Source organism: Rana temporaria, chromosome 2 (genome assembly GCF_905171775.1).
Source record: "Rana temporaria chromosome 2, aRanTem1.1, whole genome shotgun sequence".
Classification (NCBI taxonomy): Eukaryota; Metazoa; Chordata; class Amphibia; order Anura; family Ranidae; genus Rana; species Rana temporaria.
Window position 1 is genome coordinate 20,624,739 of NC_053490.1, and position 20,432 is coordinate 20,645,170.

General features: G+C 45.1%; 1 protein-coding gene across 1 annotated transcript in view; it reads right to left on the bottom strand.

Annotated features, from left to right (window-relative positions):
• Positions 1-12,651: 12,651 nt before the first annotated feature.
• Positions 12,652-20,432, bottom strand: part of LOC120928893 (aquaporin-11-like) — a 43,401-nt gene continuing 35,620 nt past the window's right edge. The window contains exons 2-3 of the mRNA XM_040339956.1: positions 14,682-14,798; positions 12,652-12,929 (exon numbers count right to left, since the gene is read on the bottom strand). Of these exons, the coding sequence (XP_040195890.1) occupies positions 12,841-12,929; positions 14,682-14,798 (206 nt within the window). The 3' untranslated portion in view covers positions 12,652-12,840. The remainder of the gene's footprint in view (positions 12,930-14,681; positions 14,799-20,432) is intronic.

Consider the following 20,432-nt stretch of genomic DNA (forward strand, 5'->3'; position numbering starts at 1 on the left):
GTAAAGTTGCGGCGGCGTAACGTAAATCCCCCGGCGTAAGCCCGCGTAATTCAAATGAGCCGGGTAGGGGGGCGTAGAGCATTTAAATTAGGCTCGTTCATGCATTGCGCTAAACGACGTCACAAGAACGTCATTGGTTTTGACGTGAACATAAATGGTGTCCAGCCCCCATTCACGGACGAGTTACGCAAACAACGTAAAATTTTCAAATTGCGACGCGGGAACGACGGCCATACTTAAAATTGGAAACGCCACCTAGGGGGCATGTTTATCTTTACGCCGCGTATCTCTTACGAAAACGGCGTATCTTTACTGCGACGGGCAAGCGTACGTTCGTGAATCGGCGTAACGACTCATTTGCATATTCTACGCCGACCTCAATGGAAGCGCCACCTAGCAGCCAGCGTAAATATTGCACCCTAAGATACGACGGCGCAGGCATGTTTAAAGCGGAGGTTCACCGCTAAATTGCTATTTTTACCCTTAGATGGATGCTCATTTTGTCTAGGGGAATCGGCTATTTGTTTTAAAATCGAAGCTGTACTTACCTTTTTAGAGAGCGATCTTCTCCGCCGCTTCCGGGTATGGGCTGCGGGACTGGGCGTTCCTTCTTGATTGACAGTCTTCCGACAGGCTTCCGACGGTCGCATCCATCGCGTCACGATTTTCCGAAAGTAGCCGAACTTCGGTGCGCAGGCGCAGTATAGAGCCGCACCGACGTTCGGCTTCTTTCGGCTACTCGTGACACGATGGATGCGACCGTCGGAAGCCTTTCGGAAGACTGTCAATCAAGAAGGAACGCCCGCTCCCGAAGACCCATACCCGGAAGCGGCGGAGAAGATCGCTCTCTACAACGGTAAGTACTGCTCGGATTTTAAAACAACTAGCCGATTCCCCTAGACAAAATGAGCATCCATCTAAGGGGATCTAAGGGTAAAAAAACATTTATGGGAGAACCCCCTCTTTAAGTGTATCTCAGTTTGAGAATACACTTAAACATATGACGGGCTTAGATTCGGAGTTACGTCGGCGTATCTACTGATACGCCGGCGTAACTCTTTGTGAATCTGTGCCAGTGTTTATAATGACCTAGGGCTGTCATAAAGAAAATAGGAGGTAAGGGGTCTTGTATGTATATTGTCCCTGAATAATTCAAAAGATCTAATGTGTTTTAAAATACAGTTTTCCAGTTATTTGCGCTCCCCCCAATTTTTTTTGGGGGGGGCGCAAACAAACGGAAAAATACTGAAATTAAAAAAAACACATCAATTGCAGCCTCACTGTGCCCATCATATGCAGCCACTTGTGCCCATCATATGCAGCCACAGTGCCCATCAAATGCAGCCACTGTGCCCATCATATGCAGCCACTGTGCCCATCAAATGCAGCCACTAGTGCCCATCAAATGCAGCCACTAGTGCCCATCAAATGCAGCCACTAGTGCCCATCAAATGCAGCCACTGTGCTCAAATGCAGCCACTGTGCCCATCAAATGCAGCCACCGTGCCCATCATATGCAGCCACTTGTGCCCATCATGTGCAGCCACTTGTGCCCATCATGTGCAGCCACTTGTGCCCATCAAATGAAGACACTTGTGCCCATCAAATGAAGACACTTTCCCGACGTGCATTGCGCTAAATGACGTCGCAAGGACTTCATTGGTTTCGACGTGAACGTAAATGGCGTCCAGCCCTATTCACGGACGACTTACGCAAACGACGTCAATTTTTAAATTTCGACGCGGGAACGACGGCCATACTTAACATTGGCTGCGCCTCATATAGCAGGGGCAACTTTACGCGTCGCAAATCTTACGTAAACGTCGTAACTTCACTGCGTCGGTCGGGCGTACGTTCGGGAATTCGCGTATTTTGCTAATTTGCATACTCGATCGGGAAAACGACGTCGGCGACGCCTAGCGGCGGAAAAAAAAATTGCATTTAAGATCCGACAGCGTAAGAGCCTTACGCCTGTCGGATCTAATGGATATCTATGCGTAACTGATTCTAAGAATCAGACGCATAGATACGACGGGCGGACTCAGAGATACGACGGCGTATCAGGCGATACGCCGGCGTATCTCTTTTGAGAATCTGGCCCAGAGTCTTCAGAGTTTTCCCTTTACATCTTAATCCGCAGTGTTCTCCCTTACATATCAGTCTGTAGAATTTCCACCTACACTGTAAGGGCGAGCTCTGTGGAGTCTAATGTAAAGGGGAACTCTGATGTAAGGGGTGCTCTGGGAACCCTATATAAGGGGAACGCTCTGGGCTTTGGTGTAAAGGAGAACTCTGATGTAAGAGGATCTCTGCTCACCAAAGCTCCCTTTACATCAGAGTCTGCAGAGGCCCCCTTACATTAGTGCACTAACTCAGGCCCAGGAGAGAGGGTGGAGACTCAGTCACAGACGGGGGATGGATGGTGAGCTCACTCATCTCGGTGTGGAGGCTCAAACTTCGGCACCTTTCATTCAGGATATAGCTGCGGCTGCTGGTCTTCAAATTTCCCACCAACATCCCCCTGCACAGCACTGCGAGAGGCACAGCACTGCGAGAGGCACAGCACTGTCGGGGATTGAAGTGTGGGCGAGCGGACAAAGGAGGAGAGGGGCAGGGGGAGGGGCAGATCCAGCTCCCCCTCGGGGAGGAGGGGGGGGGGACTGTCAGTGCTGGGTCTGGGCAATGCGAGAGAGGGTGCAACAGACACTGCAGCAAGCAATCCTGCCTGGGAGCCACTGTCTGGGCTGTATAATGTGTCCGGGTATCAGGCAGTCTGAAACCCGGGCACATGATTCCAAACCGGGTAAAATCTCAGACAGGTGGCAACCCCAGCCACGCCTTGTTCTGCGCCAGTGATCGTCTCCACCCCTTATGCAAATGTTGGAGCAAAATGACAAAAAGTGGGTGTGGAAAGTCTATGACCGCTGGGCTGGGCAACCAGCAGAGCTGAAGCCAACATGTCATAGAAAACCCCAGGTTCAGTGCTGTCCCTGCTGTTCTGCAAAAGCCACATGTAGCGCCTGGTTACTGTCAGGTACCGGTGCTATTCTAAATCTAAGGGGGCATGAGAGAGTTAGTTAGCTCTCATCCAGTTGATTGGTTCAAATTGGGTCTCTGCTTTAGCTGGGCTGTGCTGTGGGCTCATTCTGTTGTTGCTGGAGCTACGGGTGGCGCCGGTGGAGCCCAGGCTAGGGTGCCTCTTGCCAGCAGCCAATCAGGAGGGAGTTTCCCTCGCGGGGCATGCTGGGAGAGGGTATTTCTGGAGCAGACGCCATGAGGCGCCCACCTTTAGGGTGACCACACATCACGGCTCCCCGGCGAGATGGCCTACCAGGCCGGGGTTGCGCGCGTGCCACGCGGTGTTCCTGGTTCCGGGACCAGGTTGGCCTGGAACATTTAAAGCTGTGGCGGGGCTCCAGTAATCGACTGCCCCCCCCCCCCAACTCTGAGCAGATCCCAAGCAAGTGTAGCTGTTCGGTGGGGAGTCCGTCTGAGGAGCGCCAATGAGAGGCTGGCGGTCCAACAGGGCCTAGACAATCCACCGGGGATCAGGGTAGCCAGAGACTGAGGGGGTGGATGTTGGCCACCTGTCAGTCGGTCAGGCGTTGCTAGAGGGGTGCGGTATGCACCGGGTGACACCCGCTAGAGGGGTGACACCATCCCGTTTTTATTTATTTTTTTAGGTGACATGCCCAGCCTGCCCTGTGCAATCCCAGCCTGCCCTGTACCACCCCAGCCTGCCCTGTGCAATCCCAGCCTGCCCTGTACCACCCCAGCCTGCCCTGTGCCACCCCAGCCTGCCCTGTACCACCCCAAACAGCCCTATACCACCCCAGTCTGCCCTGTACCCCCCCCCAAACAGCCCTGTACCACTCCAGCCTGCCCTGTACCACCCAGCCTGCCCTGTGCCACCACAGCCTGCCCTGTACCACCCCAGCCTGCCCTGTACCACCCCAGCCTGCCTTGTGCCACCCCAACTTGCCCTGTGCCACCCCAACTTGCCCTGTACCACCCCAATCTGCCCTATGCCACCATAACTTGCCCTATACCACCCCAACCTGCCCAATGCCACCCTAACTTGCCCTGTACCACCCCAACCTTTCCCATGCTTTTCCAACTTGCCCTATGCCACCCTAACTTGCACTATACCACCCCAACCTGCCCTGTACCACCCTAACTTGCCCTATACCACCCCAACCTGCCCTATGCAACCCTAACTTGCCCTATACCACCCCAAACTACCCTATATCACCCCAACATGCCCTATACCACCTTAACCTGTCATATACCATCCCACTACACCAACCTGCCACTATACCACTCTATACTACCCTAACCTGCCACTATACTGCCTTATACTATCATTTACAGGGGCTGGTTTGGGGTGCGCCCTGTGCCCGTGCGCTGCCTGCTTGGTGCTGGGCAGCCTAGACAGAGGGGGGGTGACACCATGTTTTACCGCACCAGGTGACACCAACCCTAGTGACGCCACTGCAGTCGGTAACCTAATTGGAACTACCTGAGGAAGATCTAGGCAAAGTCTACCGAGGAAAATAATCTCCATAATATAAGTTCTGAGGAGGGTCTGTGGCAGAGATCTGTTCCTCTCAAAGTTCCGAGTGATATTCTGGCTGCCAGGTCGGTGTGAGAGGCCTGTCCAGGTACACTATACCCACTCCGGCTGGAGTGGCGACAAAAGCAAAGTGTTGTCGGAAACCGGATTGTTTCTGCACCGTTACGCCTGGATCTGCTTTTCCTTCTCCTATTTCTCCACTCTCTACCTCAAGTTTTATTGTTTGCCATGTTGGGTAAAATAAAAGCACAAGAGAAGACACCCGCTGTTTGGACATTCCATTTGCTAAAGCTCTCATCATCTACCCTAGACGCTCACAGAGGTATCACGCCGTCCCAATCTATAACCAGCGGCTCCTTCGGGGGCGAGCGCTACACACAAAAGACACAAAGGGGTGTATTTGTTAATTGTAAAAATTGCAGAGCTATTCTTCCTATGAAACTGCATGGCGGCAAAACAAATGTTCTCAGGCTATTTTCTTTCCAGGTCAAATGTAATCATGTGTAGGACTCTGAAAATATCACATTATGGCCACTAGATGTAGGAATCTGAAACTATCACATTATGGCCACTAGATGTAGGAATCTGAAACTATCACATTATGGCCACTAGATGTAGGAATCTGAAACTATCACATTATGGCCACTAGATGGAGCTGACAATCACAGTAAACAAGCTTTAATCTTCTATGATTGTCAGCTCCATCTAGTGGCGATAACTCAGTATTTTCCTGATTCCTATGAATGAATACATTTCACCTGGAGAGAGAAAATGGCCCGAGGGCATTTGTTTTTGCTCCCCATTTGCACAGAATGAATGTACATGCAGTTTTACAGGATGGATAGCTCTGCAACGTAATAAATACTTAATAAATACATATTAACTACGTAATAAATACATATTAAATACGTAATAAATACATATTAACTACGTAATAAATACTTAATAAATACTTAATATATACATAATAAATATGTAATAAATATGTAATAAATACGTAATAAATACTTAATAAATACATAATATATACATAATAAATACATAATATATACATAATAAATACTTAAGAAATACTTAATATATACATAATATATACATAATATATACATAATAAAATATATAATAAATACGTAATAAATACTTAATAAATACATAATATATACATAATAAATACGTAATAAATACTTAATAAATACGTAATACTTAATAAATACATAATAAATACTTAATAAATACTTAAGTATTTATTAAGTATTTATTATGTATTTATTAAGTATTTATTACGGATTTTTTAAGTATTTATTATAAATTCATTATGTATATATTAAGTATTTATTAAGTATTTATTATGTATTTATTAATTATTAAGTATTTATTACAGATTTTTTAAAGTGGAAGTAAACCCTTCAATTTCATAGTTACAAAAACAGTTAACATTCCCGGTGATCTGACGTGCTGGTTCCATGTATCATGGAAGTTCCAGCGTATGCGCGAACTGATGCGCTGAGATGGTTCCAGCCATCGGGAAAGTTCCTTCAAACACTGCGCAGGTGCAAACTTGCTGACGGAAATCCCCGAACGGCGGCCGGCATCCAGGGCGACGTGGATTGTGAGGTAAGTGGCCAGTCGGCCTCACGTCCTCGCTGCGCTCGGACGGCTCGCTTCGCTCGCTCGGCCTCCTGGCTCTTTTTTTAACATCCTCCAATCCACGGGGATGTTAAAGAATGAGCCTGGATGCCGGGCGAGGTTCGGGGATTTCCGTCGGGAAGCTTGCGCCTGCGCAGTCAGTGGAGGAACTTCCCCCATAGGGGAACATTCAGGACAAGTCACCGGCATGCCGGAAATGCTAGCTGTCACATTTGTTTGTGCTCTCAACCAAACTGCCAAACCATCCAATGGCTGGTTTCATAACAGGTCACATGTACAGCATCATGGCAGTTGCAGATTAAACAGAGGTCAAGATGGCCGCTTCCTTGGGTGAAAACGATAGGAGGGTTTACTTCCACTTTAAGTATTTATTACGTATTTATTACGTATTTATTACGTATTTATTAAGTATTTATTAAGTATTTATTATGTATTTATTAAGTATTAAGTGTTTATTATGTATTTAGTATTTATTATGTATTTATTACGTATTTATTACGCATTTATTAAGTATTTATTAAGTATTATGTATTTATTAAGTATTTATTACGTATTTATTAAGTATTTATTATGTATTTATTAAGTATTAAGTATTTATTATGTATTTATTAAGTATTAAGTATTTATTATGTATTTATTACATATTTAATATGTATTTATTACGCATTTATTACGCATTTATTAAGTATTATGTATTTATTAAGTATTTATTACGTATTTTTTAAGTATTTATTACGTATTTTTTATGTATTTATTATGTATTTATTACGCATTTCTTAAGTATTTATTATGTATATATTATGTATATATTAAATATTTATTAAGTATTTATTAAGTATTTATTACGTATTTATTACTTATTTATTACGTATTTATTAAGTATTTATTATATATTTATTATGCATTTATTAAGTATTTATTAAGAATTTATTATAAATTTAATAAATGCGTAAAAAATACGTAATAAATACTTAATAAATACTAAATAAATGCGCAATAAATACATAAAAAATATGTAATAAATACTTAAAAAATACGTAATAAATACTTAATAAATACTTAATAAATACACCCTATAGCTTTGCAAGTGTGCATGCATGCATTTTTTTTAACTTACAATTTTAAAGTGGTTGCAATAAAAACTTGGTTCTGCTTTAAAACTTTTTAAAACTTTAATAAAAACATTTTTTTTTTAAATTGTAAAACTTTAAAAGCGAATACTTTTTGAAACGTGAATAACTGTTTTCATAAACAACGTTCTGCATTTTTCAATTTTTTTATTTAGCTTAAAAAAAAAAGAAAACATTTACAGTCATTTTTCAAATGTAGTTCCACATAGAAAATGTGCAGTACACAGTTTAAGGCACCATAGATCACACGAGCGTCCTACAATCAGTCTATGGAAATATCACACAGAGGCACGGAAGTGAAATAAGACTGTGTGCTCATAAGACACTTGGACGTATCACCCGCTGTGATGACCAATGCACAGTCTCCTGCATACATTCATATAACACAATGTTTATGTCTTTATTCCTAAAAGATAAGATATGAAAAGAAAAGTGATATGGATTTACCTGACGCAAGATTTGTAACTCTGTTTGGCTATTCTTGTGATTGCCACACCTCTGTGTCTATATGGCCAGGTAGGCAACACTACTAAGCCTCTACACCCCATGCATTAAGGCAATGTAGCACCAATGCGTTTCGCATACCTCCCAACTTTTTGAGATGGGAATGAGGCACACCTATCAGCAAATGTATGCAGGCATAAGCCACACCCCTTGCCACACATCCTTAACCACTTCGGGCCTATTCTGGCGCTCCTCTCCTACATGTAAAAATCATAATTTTTTTGCTAGAAAATTACTCAGAACCCCCAAATATTATATATGATTTTTTGATTTCACTCCCGCTGGCAGTCCCGATTTCGGCCGCGATTTAAGAGACATCTGTGCAGGTTTCTGCACAGATGTCAATTTAAATCACGGCCCGAAATCGCAAAAAGTAGTACAGGAACTACTTTTTGAAATCGGTGCAGCGCCGCAGATGCGGCGTCGCACCGATTAGGACGGTGTCATTGCCGACAATTGCCGGCAAATGCCGCCGATTTGAGATGCAATTTCACATGTGAAATCGCATCTCAAATCGAAGCAAATCGTACCCAGTGTGAAACTGGGCTCAAGGTGTATGTTTGGTATTTAACCACTTGCTTACTGGGCACATAAACCCCCTTCGTTTCCAGGCGAAATTTCAGCTTCCGGCACTGCATCGCTTTAACTGACAATTGCGCGGTCGTGCGACGTGGCTCCCGAACAAAATTGGTGTCCTTTTTTCCCCACAAATAGAGCTTTATTTTGGTGGTATTTGATCACCTCTGCGGTTTTTATTTTTTGCGCTATAAACAAAAAAAGAGCGACAATTTAAAAAAAAAAATATTTTTTTTTACTTGTTGCTATAATAAATATCCCAATTTTTTTTAAAAAAAACTTTTTTTTTCTCAGTTAAGGCCGATACGTTTTTTTCGACGTATTTTTGTAAAAAAAAAATAATAATCGCAATAAGCGACTGGTTTGCGCAAAAGTTATAGTGCCTACGAAATGGGGGATAGATTTATGTTTTTTTTTTACTAGTAATGACGGCGGTTTGCGATTTTTTTTGTCAGGGCTGCGATATTGCGACAGACGTATCGGACACTTTTGACACAATTTTGGGACCATTCACATTTATACAGCGATCAGTGCTATAAAAATGCACTAATTACTGTATAAATGTGACTGGCAGTGAAGGGGTTAACACTAGGGGGTGAGGAAGGGGTTAAATGTATTCCCTCATTGTGTTCTTACTGTGTGGGGGGAGGGGACTGACTGGGGGAGGGGACCGATGCTGTGTCCCCATGTACAAGGGACACAGATCGGTCTCCTCTCTCCCTCACAGCACGTGGAGCTCTGTGTTTACACCCCATCATTACACACAGAGCTCCACGTCCTGCTGTGTTTACCGACGATCGCGAGTGTCTGGCGGACATCGTGGCCGCCAGGCACTCGCATCGGCTCCCGAGCGATGCGCCGGGCACGTTGTTTCCCCGCTGCGCGCCCCCAGCGGCGCGCACGGGGAACAACAACAGCAGGACGTCCAGGGACGTCCACCCGGCAGTTGAGAGCCGCGCTGTGGACGTCTTTCGACCATAGCGCGGATCTCAACTGGTTAATAAACAGCTTATGCTCTGCATGTTTAACCCTCAACACCTGTGTGGCCTGTCTCGTGATTGAGGGGTTAAAGGCTGGTTATGGCGAATCTGCAGGCCGCGGGTGCGTTTGGAGGACAGGAGACACGGGTCTGGCGGAAGTGCCCAGCAGGGGTATCCGAGATCCGTCACAGTCTCCCTTTAGTTTGAAGAACAGTAAAGTGGCCCTGTGTTTAGAATGTTTGGATCCCCCTGACCTAGATAATGAGAACCATAAGTGACAAACCTTTCTCTGAATATGGTTCTGTTGTTTAGGTTGATGTGGCCAGAGTCTTTATTCTAACAGAGCAAATTTTGAGATGATGGGGTTGCTTTCCCAAAAAGGAAAGGATCTCCGTCTTGTAGGAATCCTCAGTATACATACTGTGACAGGAAGTCAGGTAAATCTGTGGGTGTTGTCACTGATGGGACATACATTTCTGCCTTGTTTACACGATACACAGATGGTTATCGGGCGTCGGCTACAAACGTAGCCAGAGAAAGGCTAAAGGCCGTTGAAAAACTTCAGCTGTTCAGAATGAGGCAATTAAGGCCTCTACAAGTAGCCCAAAGGATTACCACTGAATTGCTGCATCATTCCTAAGGCTTTGTGAGTAGGAGAGCAGCGTACTGAAAGTCTCCTGAGGAGGTGAGGAGACCATTGATTTTTCTGTGTGATAAAAATCAAAAGACTATTGTGTTGTGCTGTATGACCAGCACTGTCTACCCAGCAGTAGGCCGTGTTAGACTTCATAGATAGGTTCCTGTGTGGAAGGTAGACGCCCAGAGTGGCCAGGGTTTATTTTATGTTTGATTTTGTTTATGCTGTTTGGATGCTTGCAATTGTTTTCCAGCAAGATGGAAAAATAAACCAAAAACGTTGTTTTCAACCGTCTTCGACTGCCAGTCTGTATAAATTCAGTGTGTGGTGAACCCATCCAAGGGGTCACACACCCCGCTACCGAGCCAACCCCTTACAATACCAATAAGAATATGAAATATATGACTTTTTTTTTCATAATTGCGGGAATTCCCTTTAAGATGCTAAAACCTGGTAACACTATTATAAAAAGGCAAGCAATATAAAGACCCAAAGTGCTGGAGGTCTCAGCTACCCAAAAATGTTTGCTGCTATGTACTACAATCATAAAAAACAGGTACTTGTATTACTAACTGCATGTCCCCATTAAGATGTCCAAACCTGATACTGCATTATAAGCGGGACAGACAACCTGAGGATCCCCACCAGGACACACAAGCTGCAACATCCTGGGAGTTTTAGTGCCACAGGCACCAAAATGCCACTGCAGCCACCAAAACACAAATTTATCTTGAAAAACATGATACACCCTGTGCAAAATGTAGAAGGCCTTTTTATATATACATTTGACCTTCTAAATTTGGTTATTCAGATTTGCATAGGAACCAACTTAGTCCCAAATTTCACAGTTTATCTGGAAGTAAACAAAACACAGGGCCAGATCCACAAATATCCCGCGTAACTTAAATCTTCCGATTTAAGTTACACCGCCGCAAAATTTCTACCTAAGTGCCCGATCCACAAAGCACTTACCTTGAAATTTGCGGCGGTGTAACTTAAATGTGTCCGGCGCAAGGCGTGCCGAATCTAATGGGGCGAGTCCCATTTAAATTAGGCGCGCTCCCGCGCCGGACGTCCTGCGCATGCTCCGTCGGGTAACTTACCCGACGTGCATTGCGATAACAGACGTCGCTCCGACGTCATTTGCTTAGACGTTAACGTAAATGGCGTCCAGCGCCATTCACGGACGTCTTACGCAAACGACGTAGAGTTTAAAATTTCGACGCGGGAACGACGGCCATACTTAATAGGGCTTAGTCAAATAGGACTTAGCCCTATTTTTACACGGCGTAACTCGACGTAGATTTAGCGCGACGGGCCCGTCGGAACGTTCGTGGATCGCCGTAAGTGTTCATTTGCATATTCTAGGCCGGCCGCAATGGCCTCGCCACCTAGCGGCCAGCCTAGAATTGCATCCTTAAGATCCGACAGTGTAATTCAATTACACATGTCGGATCTTCTGCCTATATATGGTAAACTGATTCTGTGGATCAGTTCCATAGATAGCAATAACCCCCACAGGGCCTATTAGGCTCCAGGTACACGGAACGCTTTTACAAATGCTCCTAAATGATTCAACTTGACAGATAGTAACCCATGTTTAAAACGTCCATTTTGCTTCCTTATAAATGCCGCGTTTATCTGCGTTTGCGTTTAGAAGCGTTTCAATGAAATGCCCAAAAACGGAAAAACGCCTATAAACGAAACGCTGGTTACCGCGTTTAGTCGCGTTTGGCGTCTGAAACGTTGAAATCTTCTGCGTCTGAATCAATTTTTTGGCTTTCAAAGAAACGTTGTTAAACGCAACTGCCTAAAAACGGCAATAAACAAGACTGTGTGCATGGTCACATAGGATAACATTGAATGAGTTCAGGGGGCAGTTGAAAAAAGCATCCAACTTCTTCTGAAAGTTCGTTTAGCAGTGTCCCGTGTACATGGGGCCTTAAAAAAGATAGCTAATAGCTGGATTCAGGTAGATGTGTGCATTTTTACGGCGGCGTAGCGTATCGTATTTACGATACGCCGCCGTAAGTCAGAAAGGCAAGTGCTGTATTCACAAAGCACTTTGTGACTACGGCGGCGTTACGTAAATGGGGCCGGCGTAAGCGCGCCAAATTCAAATGAGGATGAGGGGGGCATGTTTTATGTAAATGGGTGGTGACCCGACGCGCATGCGCCGTCCGTGTACATATCCCAGTGTGCATTGCTCCAAAGTACGCCGCAAGGACGTATTGGTTTCGACGTGAACGTAAATTACGTCCAGCCCCATTCACGGACGACTTACGCAAACAACGTAAAATGTTAAAATTTCGACGCGGGAACGACAGCCTTACTTAACATTGACTAGGCCAGCTATTTGTTCGACTAACTTTACGCCGGAGAAAGCAGTACGTAAACTACGTAAAAAAAATGCGCCGGGCGCACGTACCTTTCTGAATCGGCGTATCTAGTCATTTACATATTCTACGCCGAACTCAACGGAAGCGCCACCTAGCGGCCAGCGTAAATATTGCACCCTAAGATACGACGGCGTAGGAGACTCACGCCGCTCGTATCTTAGCTTAATTTAAGCGTATCTGGTTTCCAGAATACGCTTAAATTTAGGACGGCGTAGATTCAGAGTTACGTCGGCGTATCTACTGATACGCCGGTGTAAAGCTACCTGAATCTAGCTATAAGACAAAGTCTGTTAAAAAAGTTGAGGAACACGTGTACCCTAAACTTCACGGCATTAAGAGGAAACCTATAAAAGCCATTCATTCAGGTCTTGATTGCACAAACTCCAGCCGTAGTCTAATCCTTTTTCATCCGTTCTGAAGATACTTTAGTCAGTCTGAATTTTGGAAGAATGTACTCCAAAAGCAAGAAGGAGATTGCCGCCCCTGGAACAAGATGGAAAAAACTTAATCTTTAGATAAGTAGTATAACAGTAGTAGTATAACATAACATGTACACCTTTTTTTGTCAAATTACATTTACAACTCTTTCTATTATTAAATAACAAAAAAACAAAACCTTTAACAGCCAGTCTGCCAACAATTGATATTTTCGATTTTGGGAAAATGATGGAGATTTTAAACTGCCTGACTGATTCTTATACAGGTGAAACTCTAAAAATTTGAATATTGTACAAAAGTTCATTTATTTCACTAATGCAACTTAAAAAGTGAAACTAATTTATGTGAGAGACTCATTACATGCAAAGCAAGATAGTTCAAACCGTGATTTGTCATAATTGTGATGATTATGGCTTACAGCTCATGAAAACCCCAAATCCACAATCTCAGAAAATTAGAATATTGTGAAAGGGTGCAATATTCTAGGCTCAAAGTGCCCAACTCTAATCAGTTAATTAATCCATAACACCTGCAAAGAATTCCTGAGCCTTTAAATGGAATCTCAGTTTGGTTCAGTAGGAATCACAATCATGGGAAAGACTGCTGACCTGACGTTTGTGCAGAAAACCATCATTGACACCCTCGATAAGGAGGGAAAGCCTCAGGCCCCGTACACACGAGAGGATCTATCCGCTGGAATTGATCTGCGGATCAGTTCCAGCGGATAGATCCGCTGGTGTGTACAACCCAGCGGATCTTTTTCCGTTGATTTTTTTCGGCCCGACCGATTTCCAGCAGATAAAAATTTCTTAGCATGCTAAGAAATCTATCCGCTGGAATCGGCTTCAGCGGATCGATCCGGTGGTCTCTACAGACTCACCGGATCGATCCGTCCGATTCCCTCCCTCGCATGCGTCGTAATGATTCGACGCATGCGTGGATATCCTTATATGACAGCGTCGCCGCGGCGACGGCGCGACACGTCATCGCGATGGGATTTCGGCGCGGATTTCGATCCGATGGTGAGTACACTCCATCGGATCAAAATCCGCGGAAATCCCCGAGAGGATTTATCCGCGGATACGGTCCGGCGGACCGTATCCGCGGATCAATCCTCTCGTGTGTACCCGGCATTAGAAGGTAATTGCAAAAGAAGTTGGATGTTCCCAAAGTCCTGCATCAAAGCACATTAATATAAAGTTATGTGGAAGGGAAAAGTGTGGAAGAAAAAGGTGCACAAGCAGCAGGGATGACCGCAGCCTGGAGAGGATTGTCTGGAAAAGGCAATTCAAAAGTGTCGGGGACGTCCTGTCAGAACAACTGAGCTACTATGCCGCCGTCAATTGACGGCGGCTGGTAGACAAGTGGTTAAAACATTTTTTTACCGCCGGACCTCCGCTTAAAGGAAGTGCTTGCTCTATGAAACCTGAATAAAATAAAAAATAAAAATATGTTTTACTTACCATAAATTGTGGTAATCTGCCTCTTCTGGGGTATGGGGCGTGCTGTCTTCTGGGAACTGTGTGTATCCCAGAGAACAGCCACCCATTCATAAAGCGCTGCACGAATCGCGTAGTAGGAAACGGGCAGTGAAGCAAGGCTCCACTGCCTGTTTCCCTTAGGCGAGGGTGGCAGCGCCGGGACCTGCCACGATCGAGGGATCGGCCTCGGGGGCGACATCGCGGGCGCCTAGGACAGGTAAGTGTGCTTATTAAAAGTCAGCAGAAATCGCGGCTGCACCTCCGCTTTAAGGCCCCATATCCACTATCCATTTTGACCCAACAACATTTGTCTCACCAATAAGCGGTCCGATCCAGTAAACAAAGATATTCTGCAAGTGGGTGTTCCCATGACACCAGAACACAATTGCGAAGGCGAGGGCAGGGTTAAAGACGGCGCCGGTCAGTGGTCCACCTGCAAAAAAACATAAAACAGACCTGGATTTAGTAAAGATTCACAACAAATATAAAGGAAGGTTGATAAAATATTTAGCAATTATCAAAAAAAATTTAACCGCAGTAGTATGGACAAACAACTCAACATACCTTCAGCTGTACAGACTCCTCATACTCTTCCTGGGACCTCAGCGTCGGGAGAAGCCAGAGCTGAGGAGGTAGGGTGACCACGTGTCCCGGATTGCCCGGGACAGTCCCGCATTTTACAGGTCTGTCCCGGGCACCTTCATTCCAGGACAATACAGTGTCCCGGAATGAAACTGATACAGCCACCCCCCCCCCCCCCCGGGCCAATCTGATGCCCCCAAAAAAGTCCGCCACATCACCGCTTTACTCACTGACAGTACTTGTCCTGGCCGGAAATGCCTGGAGAAGCACAATCCCGCCCCTTGCTTGTGATTGGAGAAATAATAAATCCCGCCTCTTGTGTCCAATCACTGTGCTGTGATTCGTTACAGCACAAGCTGATTTTTGGGAAGGGGGGGTGTCCCTGAATGGTAGTTTGGAAATGTGGTCACCCTATGAGGAGGAGCCTATTTGAAACTTCCCTCAGCACTCTCTCACACTACACACTACACTCTTTAGATCCGCGTAACCTATCTCAATTACTATAAGCCGCCGCAAGTTTTTGAGGCAAGTGCTTTATTCAGAAAGCCTGCCTGTAAATTTGTGGCGGCGTATCGTAAATCCCCCGGCGGAAATTCAAATTCCGCAGGTAGGGGGCGTGTAAAATTTAAATCAGGCGCGTCCCCGCGCCGTCCGTAAAATTTCCCAGCGTGCATTGCTCTAAATGACGTCGCTCGGACGTGATTGGTTTCGACGTGAACGTAAATTACGTCCATCCGTATTCGCGAACGACTTACGCAAACAACGTAAAAAAATTCAAAATTCGACCCGGGAACGGTGGCCATACTTAACATAGGATACGCCGCATATAGATTAGCCATGATTAAGCACTAATTACAAGTGCGAAACGCGTCGGCTGTCCTGGTTTTGTTGGTTGCAGTGACTGTGTGTGTACAGTTGAAAATAAAAGACAACTTTTTTTTTTAAAGGAGTTCTCTGACCTAAAACTTTTAACCCGGGTACAGCGGGGGTTAAAAGTTTTAGGTCAGAGAACTCCTTTAAGTCATTTTTGGAGTGCGGCTGTCCAGTTTTCTTTTCTCATTTTGATACGCCGCATATAGCAGGGGTAACTATACGCCGGAAAAAGCCGAACGCAAACGACGTAAAAAAAAAAAGCGGGCGGTCGTTCGTTTCTGAATCAGCGTAACTCCTCATTTGCATATTCCTTGCGTATACAAACGGAAGCGCCACCTAGCGGCCAGCGTGAGATTGCAGCCTAAGATCCGACGGTGTAAGTCTATGCGGATTCTATGAATCAGGCGCATAGATATGACGGCCGGACTCAGAGATACGACGGCGTATCAGGAGATAGAGCTCGCATGGTGGTCACTAATTGCGGGCGCGCTCCAGTGATACTGCGAGCGGCCATAGCCGCTCACTGTATCACTTGGCCACGCCCCTCGGAGCGCCGCATCACTGGATGTGATTGACAGCAGCGCCAGCCAATGGCTGCGCTGCTCTCAATCCATCCGCTTTAGCCAATCAGCGGCCAGGCTGAGCGGTGAAGAGGATCCCGGGACCCCGCGTGGGACTTTCGAGGGGTCAGGTAAGTATAAGGGGGGCACGGGGGGGCTGGCAGCATCAGATGTTTTTTCACCTTAATGCATAGATTGCATTGAGGTGAAAAACATTTTCCTTTACAACTCCTTTAATAGTAAATACCCATTCATCTAAAGTAACAGAACATATTCTTTTTCAAATGCTGCTTTATGTATTGACATTACTCCTTATGCCGCGTACACACCATCACTTTATGCGATGAAAAAAAACGACGTTTTTAAAAACGTCAATTTCAATAACCATGTGTGGGGGAAAACGTTGTTTTATGTCTTGTGAAAAACGACAAAAAAAAATTGAAGCATGCTTCAATTTTATGTGTCGTTTTTCAAAACGTCGTTTTTTGTGTCACAAAAAATCACCGCGTGTAGGCTAAAACAACGTTTTTAAACCCGCGCATGCTCAGAAGCAAGTTATGAAGCAAGCTTCAATGGAAAAGAGTGCTGAACGTAACCGCGCTTTTCTAGAGCATTTTGAAAAAACGATGGTGTGTAGGCAACGTCCTTTTTGAAAATTGAAGTTTCAAAAACGTCGTTTTTTTTCATCACAGAAAATGTCGTTTTTTTTCATCTCATAAAGTGATGGTGTGTACGCGGCATTAGACCCAGTCTGTCTGGACAGTATGGTCACCTGCTGACTTGGCATCATCCACACCTGACAGTATGATCACCTGCTGAATCCACATTGGACAGTATGATCACCTGCTGACTTGGCACCATCCACATTGGACAGTATGATCGTCTGCTGACTTGGCACCATCCACACTGGCCAGTATGGTCACCTGCTGACTTGGCACCATCCACATTGGGCAGTATGATCACCTGCTGACTTGGCACCATCCACATTGGGCAGTATGATCACCTGCTGACTTGGCACCATCCACATTGGGCAGTATGATCACCTGCTGACTTGGCACCTTCCACATTGGACAGTATGATCGTCTGCTGACTTGGCACCATCCACATTGGACAGTATGATCACCTGCTGAATCCACATTGGACAGTATGATCACCTGCTGATGTGGCACCATCCACATTGGACAGTATGATCACCTGCTGACTTGGCATCATCCACACCTGACAGTATGATCGTCTGCTGACTTGGCACCATCCACATTGGACAGTATGATCACCTGCTGATTTGGCAACATCCACATTGGACAGTATGGTCACCTGCTGACTTGGCACCATCCACACCTGACAGTATGATCACCTGCTGACTTGGCACCATCCAAACTCAACATCCAGTTCAATACAACACAGAAAAGATACATACTGTATAATGTAATTTGGCTAGAACAGGAGAGGGAGCTGTGGGAAGACATTAGACAGCGTTGTATCGTACTTGGATCTCCCAGCGGTGCCCTATAGAGGTAACAGAGAGCAGCCGCTGCACAGGAAGCAGCTTGTAAGGCTGGATTCACACCTTTGCATTTTTAGTGCTTTTTGCATTTTGTAGATTTGCACTTCAGTCCATTTAACATGGTTTCCTATGGAACACAATCTGTACTGCAAATCTGCAAAATGCAAAAAGCACTGAAAATGCATAAGTGTGAATCCAGCTCGTGTTAGTGAGCAGTACACATAAATGCACTTATTTCTAGAGTTGAACGGCATTTAGGGCCAGATTCAGGTAGAAGTGCGGCGGCGTAACGTATCGTAGATACGTTACACCGCCGCAAGTTTTCATCGCAAGTGTCTGATTCACAAAGCACTTGCGATGAAAACTATGCCGGCGGCCTCTGGCGTAAGCCCGCGTAATTCAAAGGGGCGTGTGCCATTTAAATTAGGACCTACTGCGCATGCTCCCTTTTGAATTACCCGCCGTGCTTTGCGCGACGTGACGTCATGTTTTCGAACGGCGACGCGCGTAGCGTAATTCCGTATTCCCGGACGGCTTACGCAAACGACGGTAATTTTTAAATTTCAACGCGGGAACGCCGGCCATACTTTAACATGGGCTGTGTAAAGTTAAGGCACCCAAAACGATGACTAACTTTGCGACGGGAAACTAGACTAGCGGCGACGTAGCGAACGCTAAAATCCGTTGTGGATCGCCATAACTCCTAATTTGCATACCCGACGCTGGTTTACGACGCGAACTCCCCCCAGCGGCGGCCGCGGTATTGCATCCTAAGATCCGACAGTGTAAAACAATTACACCTGTCGGATCTTAGGGATATCTATGAATCAGTCGCATAGATACTCTGAGAGATACGACGGAGTATCTGATATACTCCGTCGTATCTCCACTGTGAATCTGGGCCTTAATTTCTAGAGAGTGCTTTTTATAATTATTTTTATTGTGAAAAAATACAAAGACCCGCGGTATGCCAAGCATGCAACAATACAGTTCCAAATTGTGCATGTCAGCAAAATCTGAAAATTCTTTCCAGTAATTCTTTCACCCTGCTAGAAGCCAAGCGCGTGTCTAGAACAGCAAATAACAGCGGGGCATGAAGGTGCAAAGTACAAATATCTGTAACCCCTGGACTACATTGTCAGCTGAGATAATTCCATACAGACCATACTATACACTGTACAGCAAAAAATGTACTGCCAGCAAAAGGCCGGGTTGGGTTTGTTGTGGGGCGCTGGCGCATCACATCGACTTGCATTATTGCAAGCCCCTTCACTTGAATAGCAAAAAAAAAAAAAGGTTTGTGTACTATTTTTTGCAACGCGCGGTAGTACATCACTTTATGGCGCATTGCAACACACATTCAATGGCAAAGCATGTTGGGGCGCCATTAAGAAGCGCACCAATGCATAATTTGGGAGGTGGCACCAGCAGAAAAAGGTGACTTTGCATTTTCATGCAAGGTCTACTGTAACATTTAACCACTTGCTTACTGGGCACATATACCCCCCTCCTGCCCAGGTGAAATTTCAGCTTCCGGCACTGCGTCGCTTTAACTAACAATTGCGCGGTCGTGCGACGTGGCTCCCAAACAAAATTGACGTCCTTTTTCCCCCACAAGTAGAGCTTTCTTTTGGTGGTATTTGATCGCCTCTGCGGTTTTTATTGTTTGCGCTATAAACAAAAAAGAGCGACAATTTTGAAAAAAAAATACAATATTTTTTACTTGTTGCTATAATAAATATGCCAATTTAAAAAAATAAAAACATATTTTTTTCTCAGTTTAGGCCGATACGTATTCTTCTACATATTTTTGGTAAAAAAAAAAAAAAATCGCAATAAGCGCAAAAGTTATAGCGCCTACAAAATAGGGGACATAATTATTATTTTGTATTTATTTTTTTACTAGAAATGGCGGCGATCTGCGTTTTTTATTGGGACTGCAACGTTATGGCGACATTATGGCGGACACATCGGACACTTTTGACACATTTTTGGCGCCATTCACATTTATACTGCAATCAGTGCTATAAATATGCACTAATTACTGTATAAATGTGACTGGCATTGAAGGGGTTAACACTAGGGGGTGAGGAAGGGGTTAAATGTATTCCCTGCATAGTGTTCTAACTGTAGGTGGAGGGGGGGTGACTGGGGGAGGTGACCGATCTGTGTCCCTATGTACAAGAGACACAGATCGGTCTCCTCTCTCCCTGACAGGACGCTGTCTCTGTGTGAGCCGGCAATGAGAGATAATCTCATATGTTTACATATGAGATCATCTCTCATTGGCCGCACAGATCGCATCGCAAACAGCCACTCTGATTGGCCGTTTGCGGCGATCTGTAATTGGCTGTGTCCAAGGGACACGGCCAACACAGAGTTTCCCCGCTGCCCGCTCTGGAGCGCGCACGGGGAACGCCCAAAGGGGCGGGCGTCAATTGACGTCTAGTTGGATTTTCAGATCCGCGCTGTAGCCGTCATTCGACTATAGCGCGGGTCTCAGGAGGTTAAAGGGGGTTGTAAAGGAAAACATTTTTTTTTCATAATA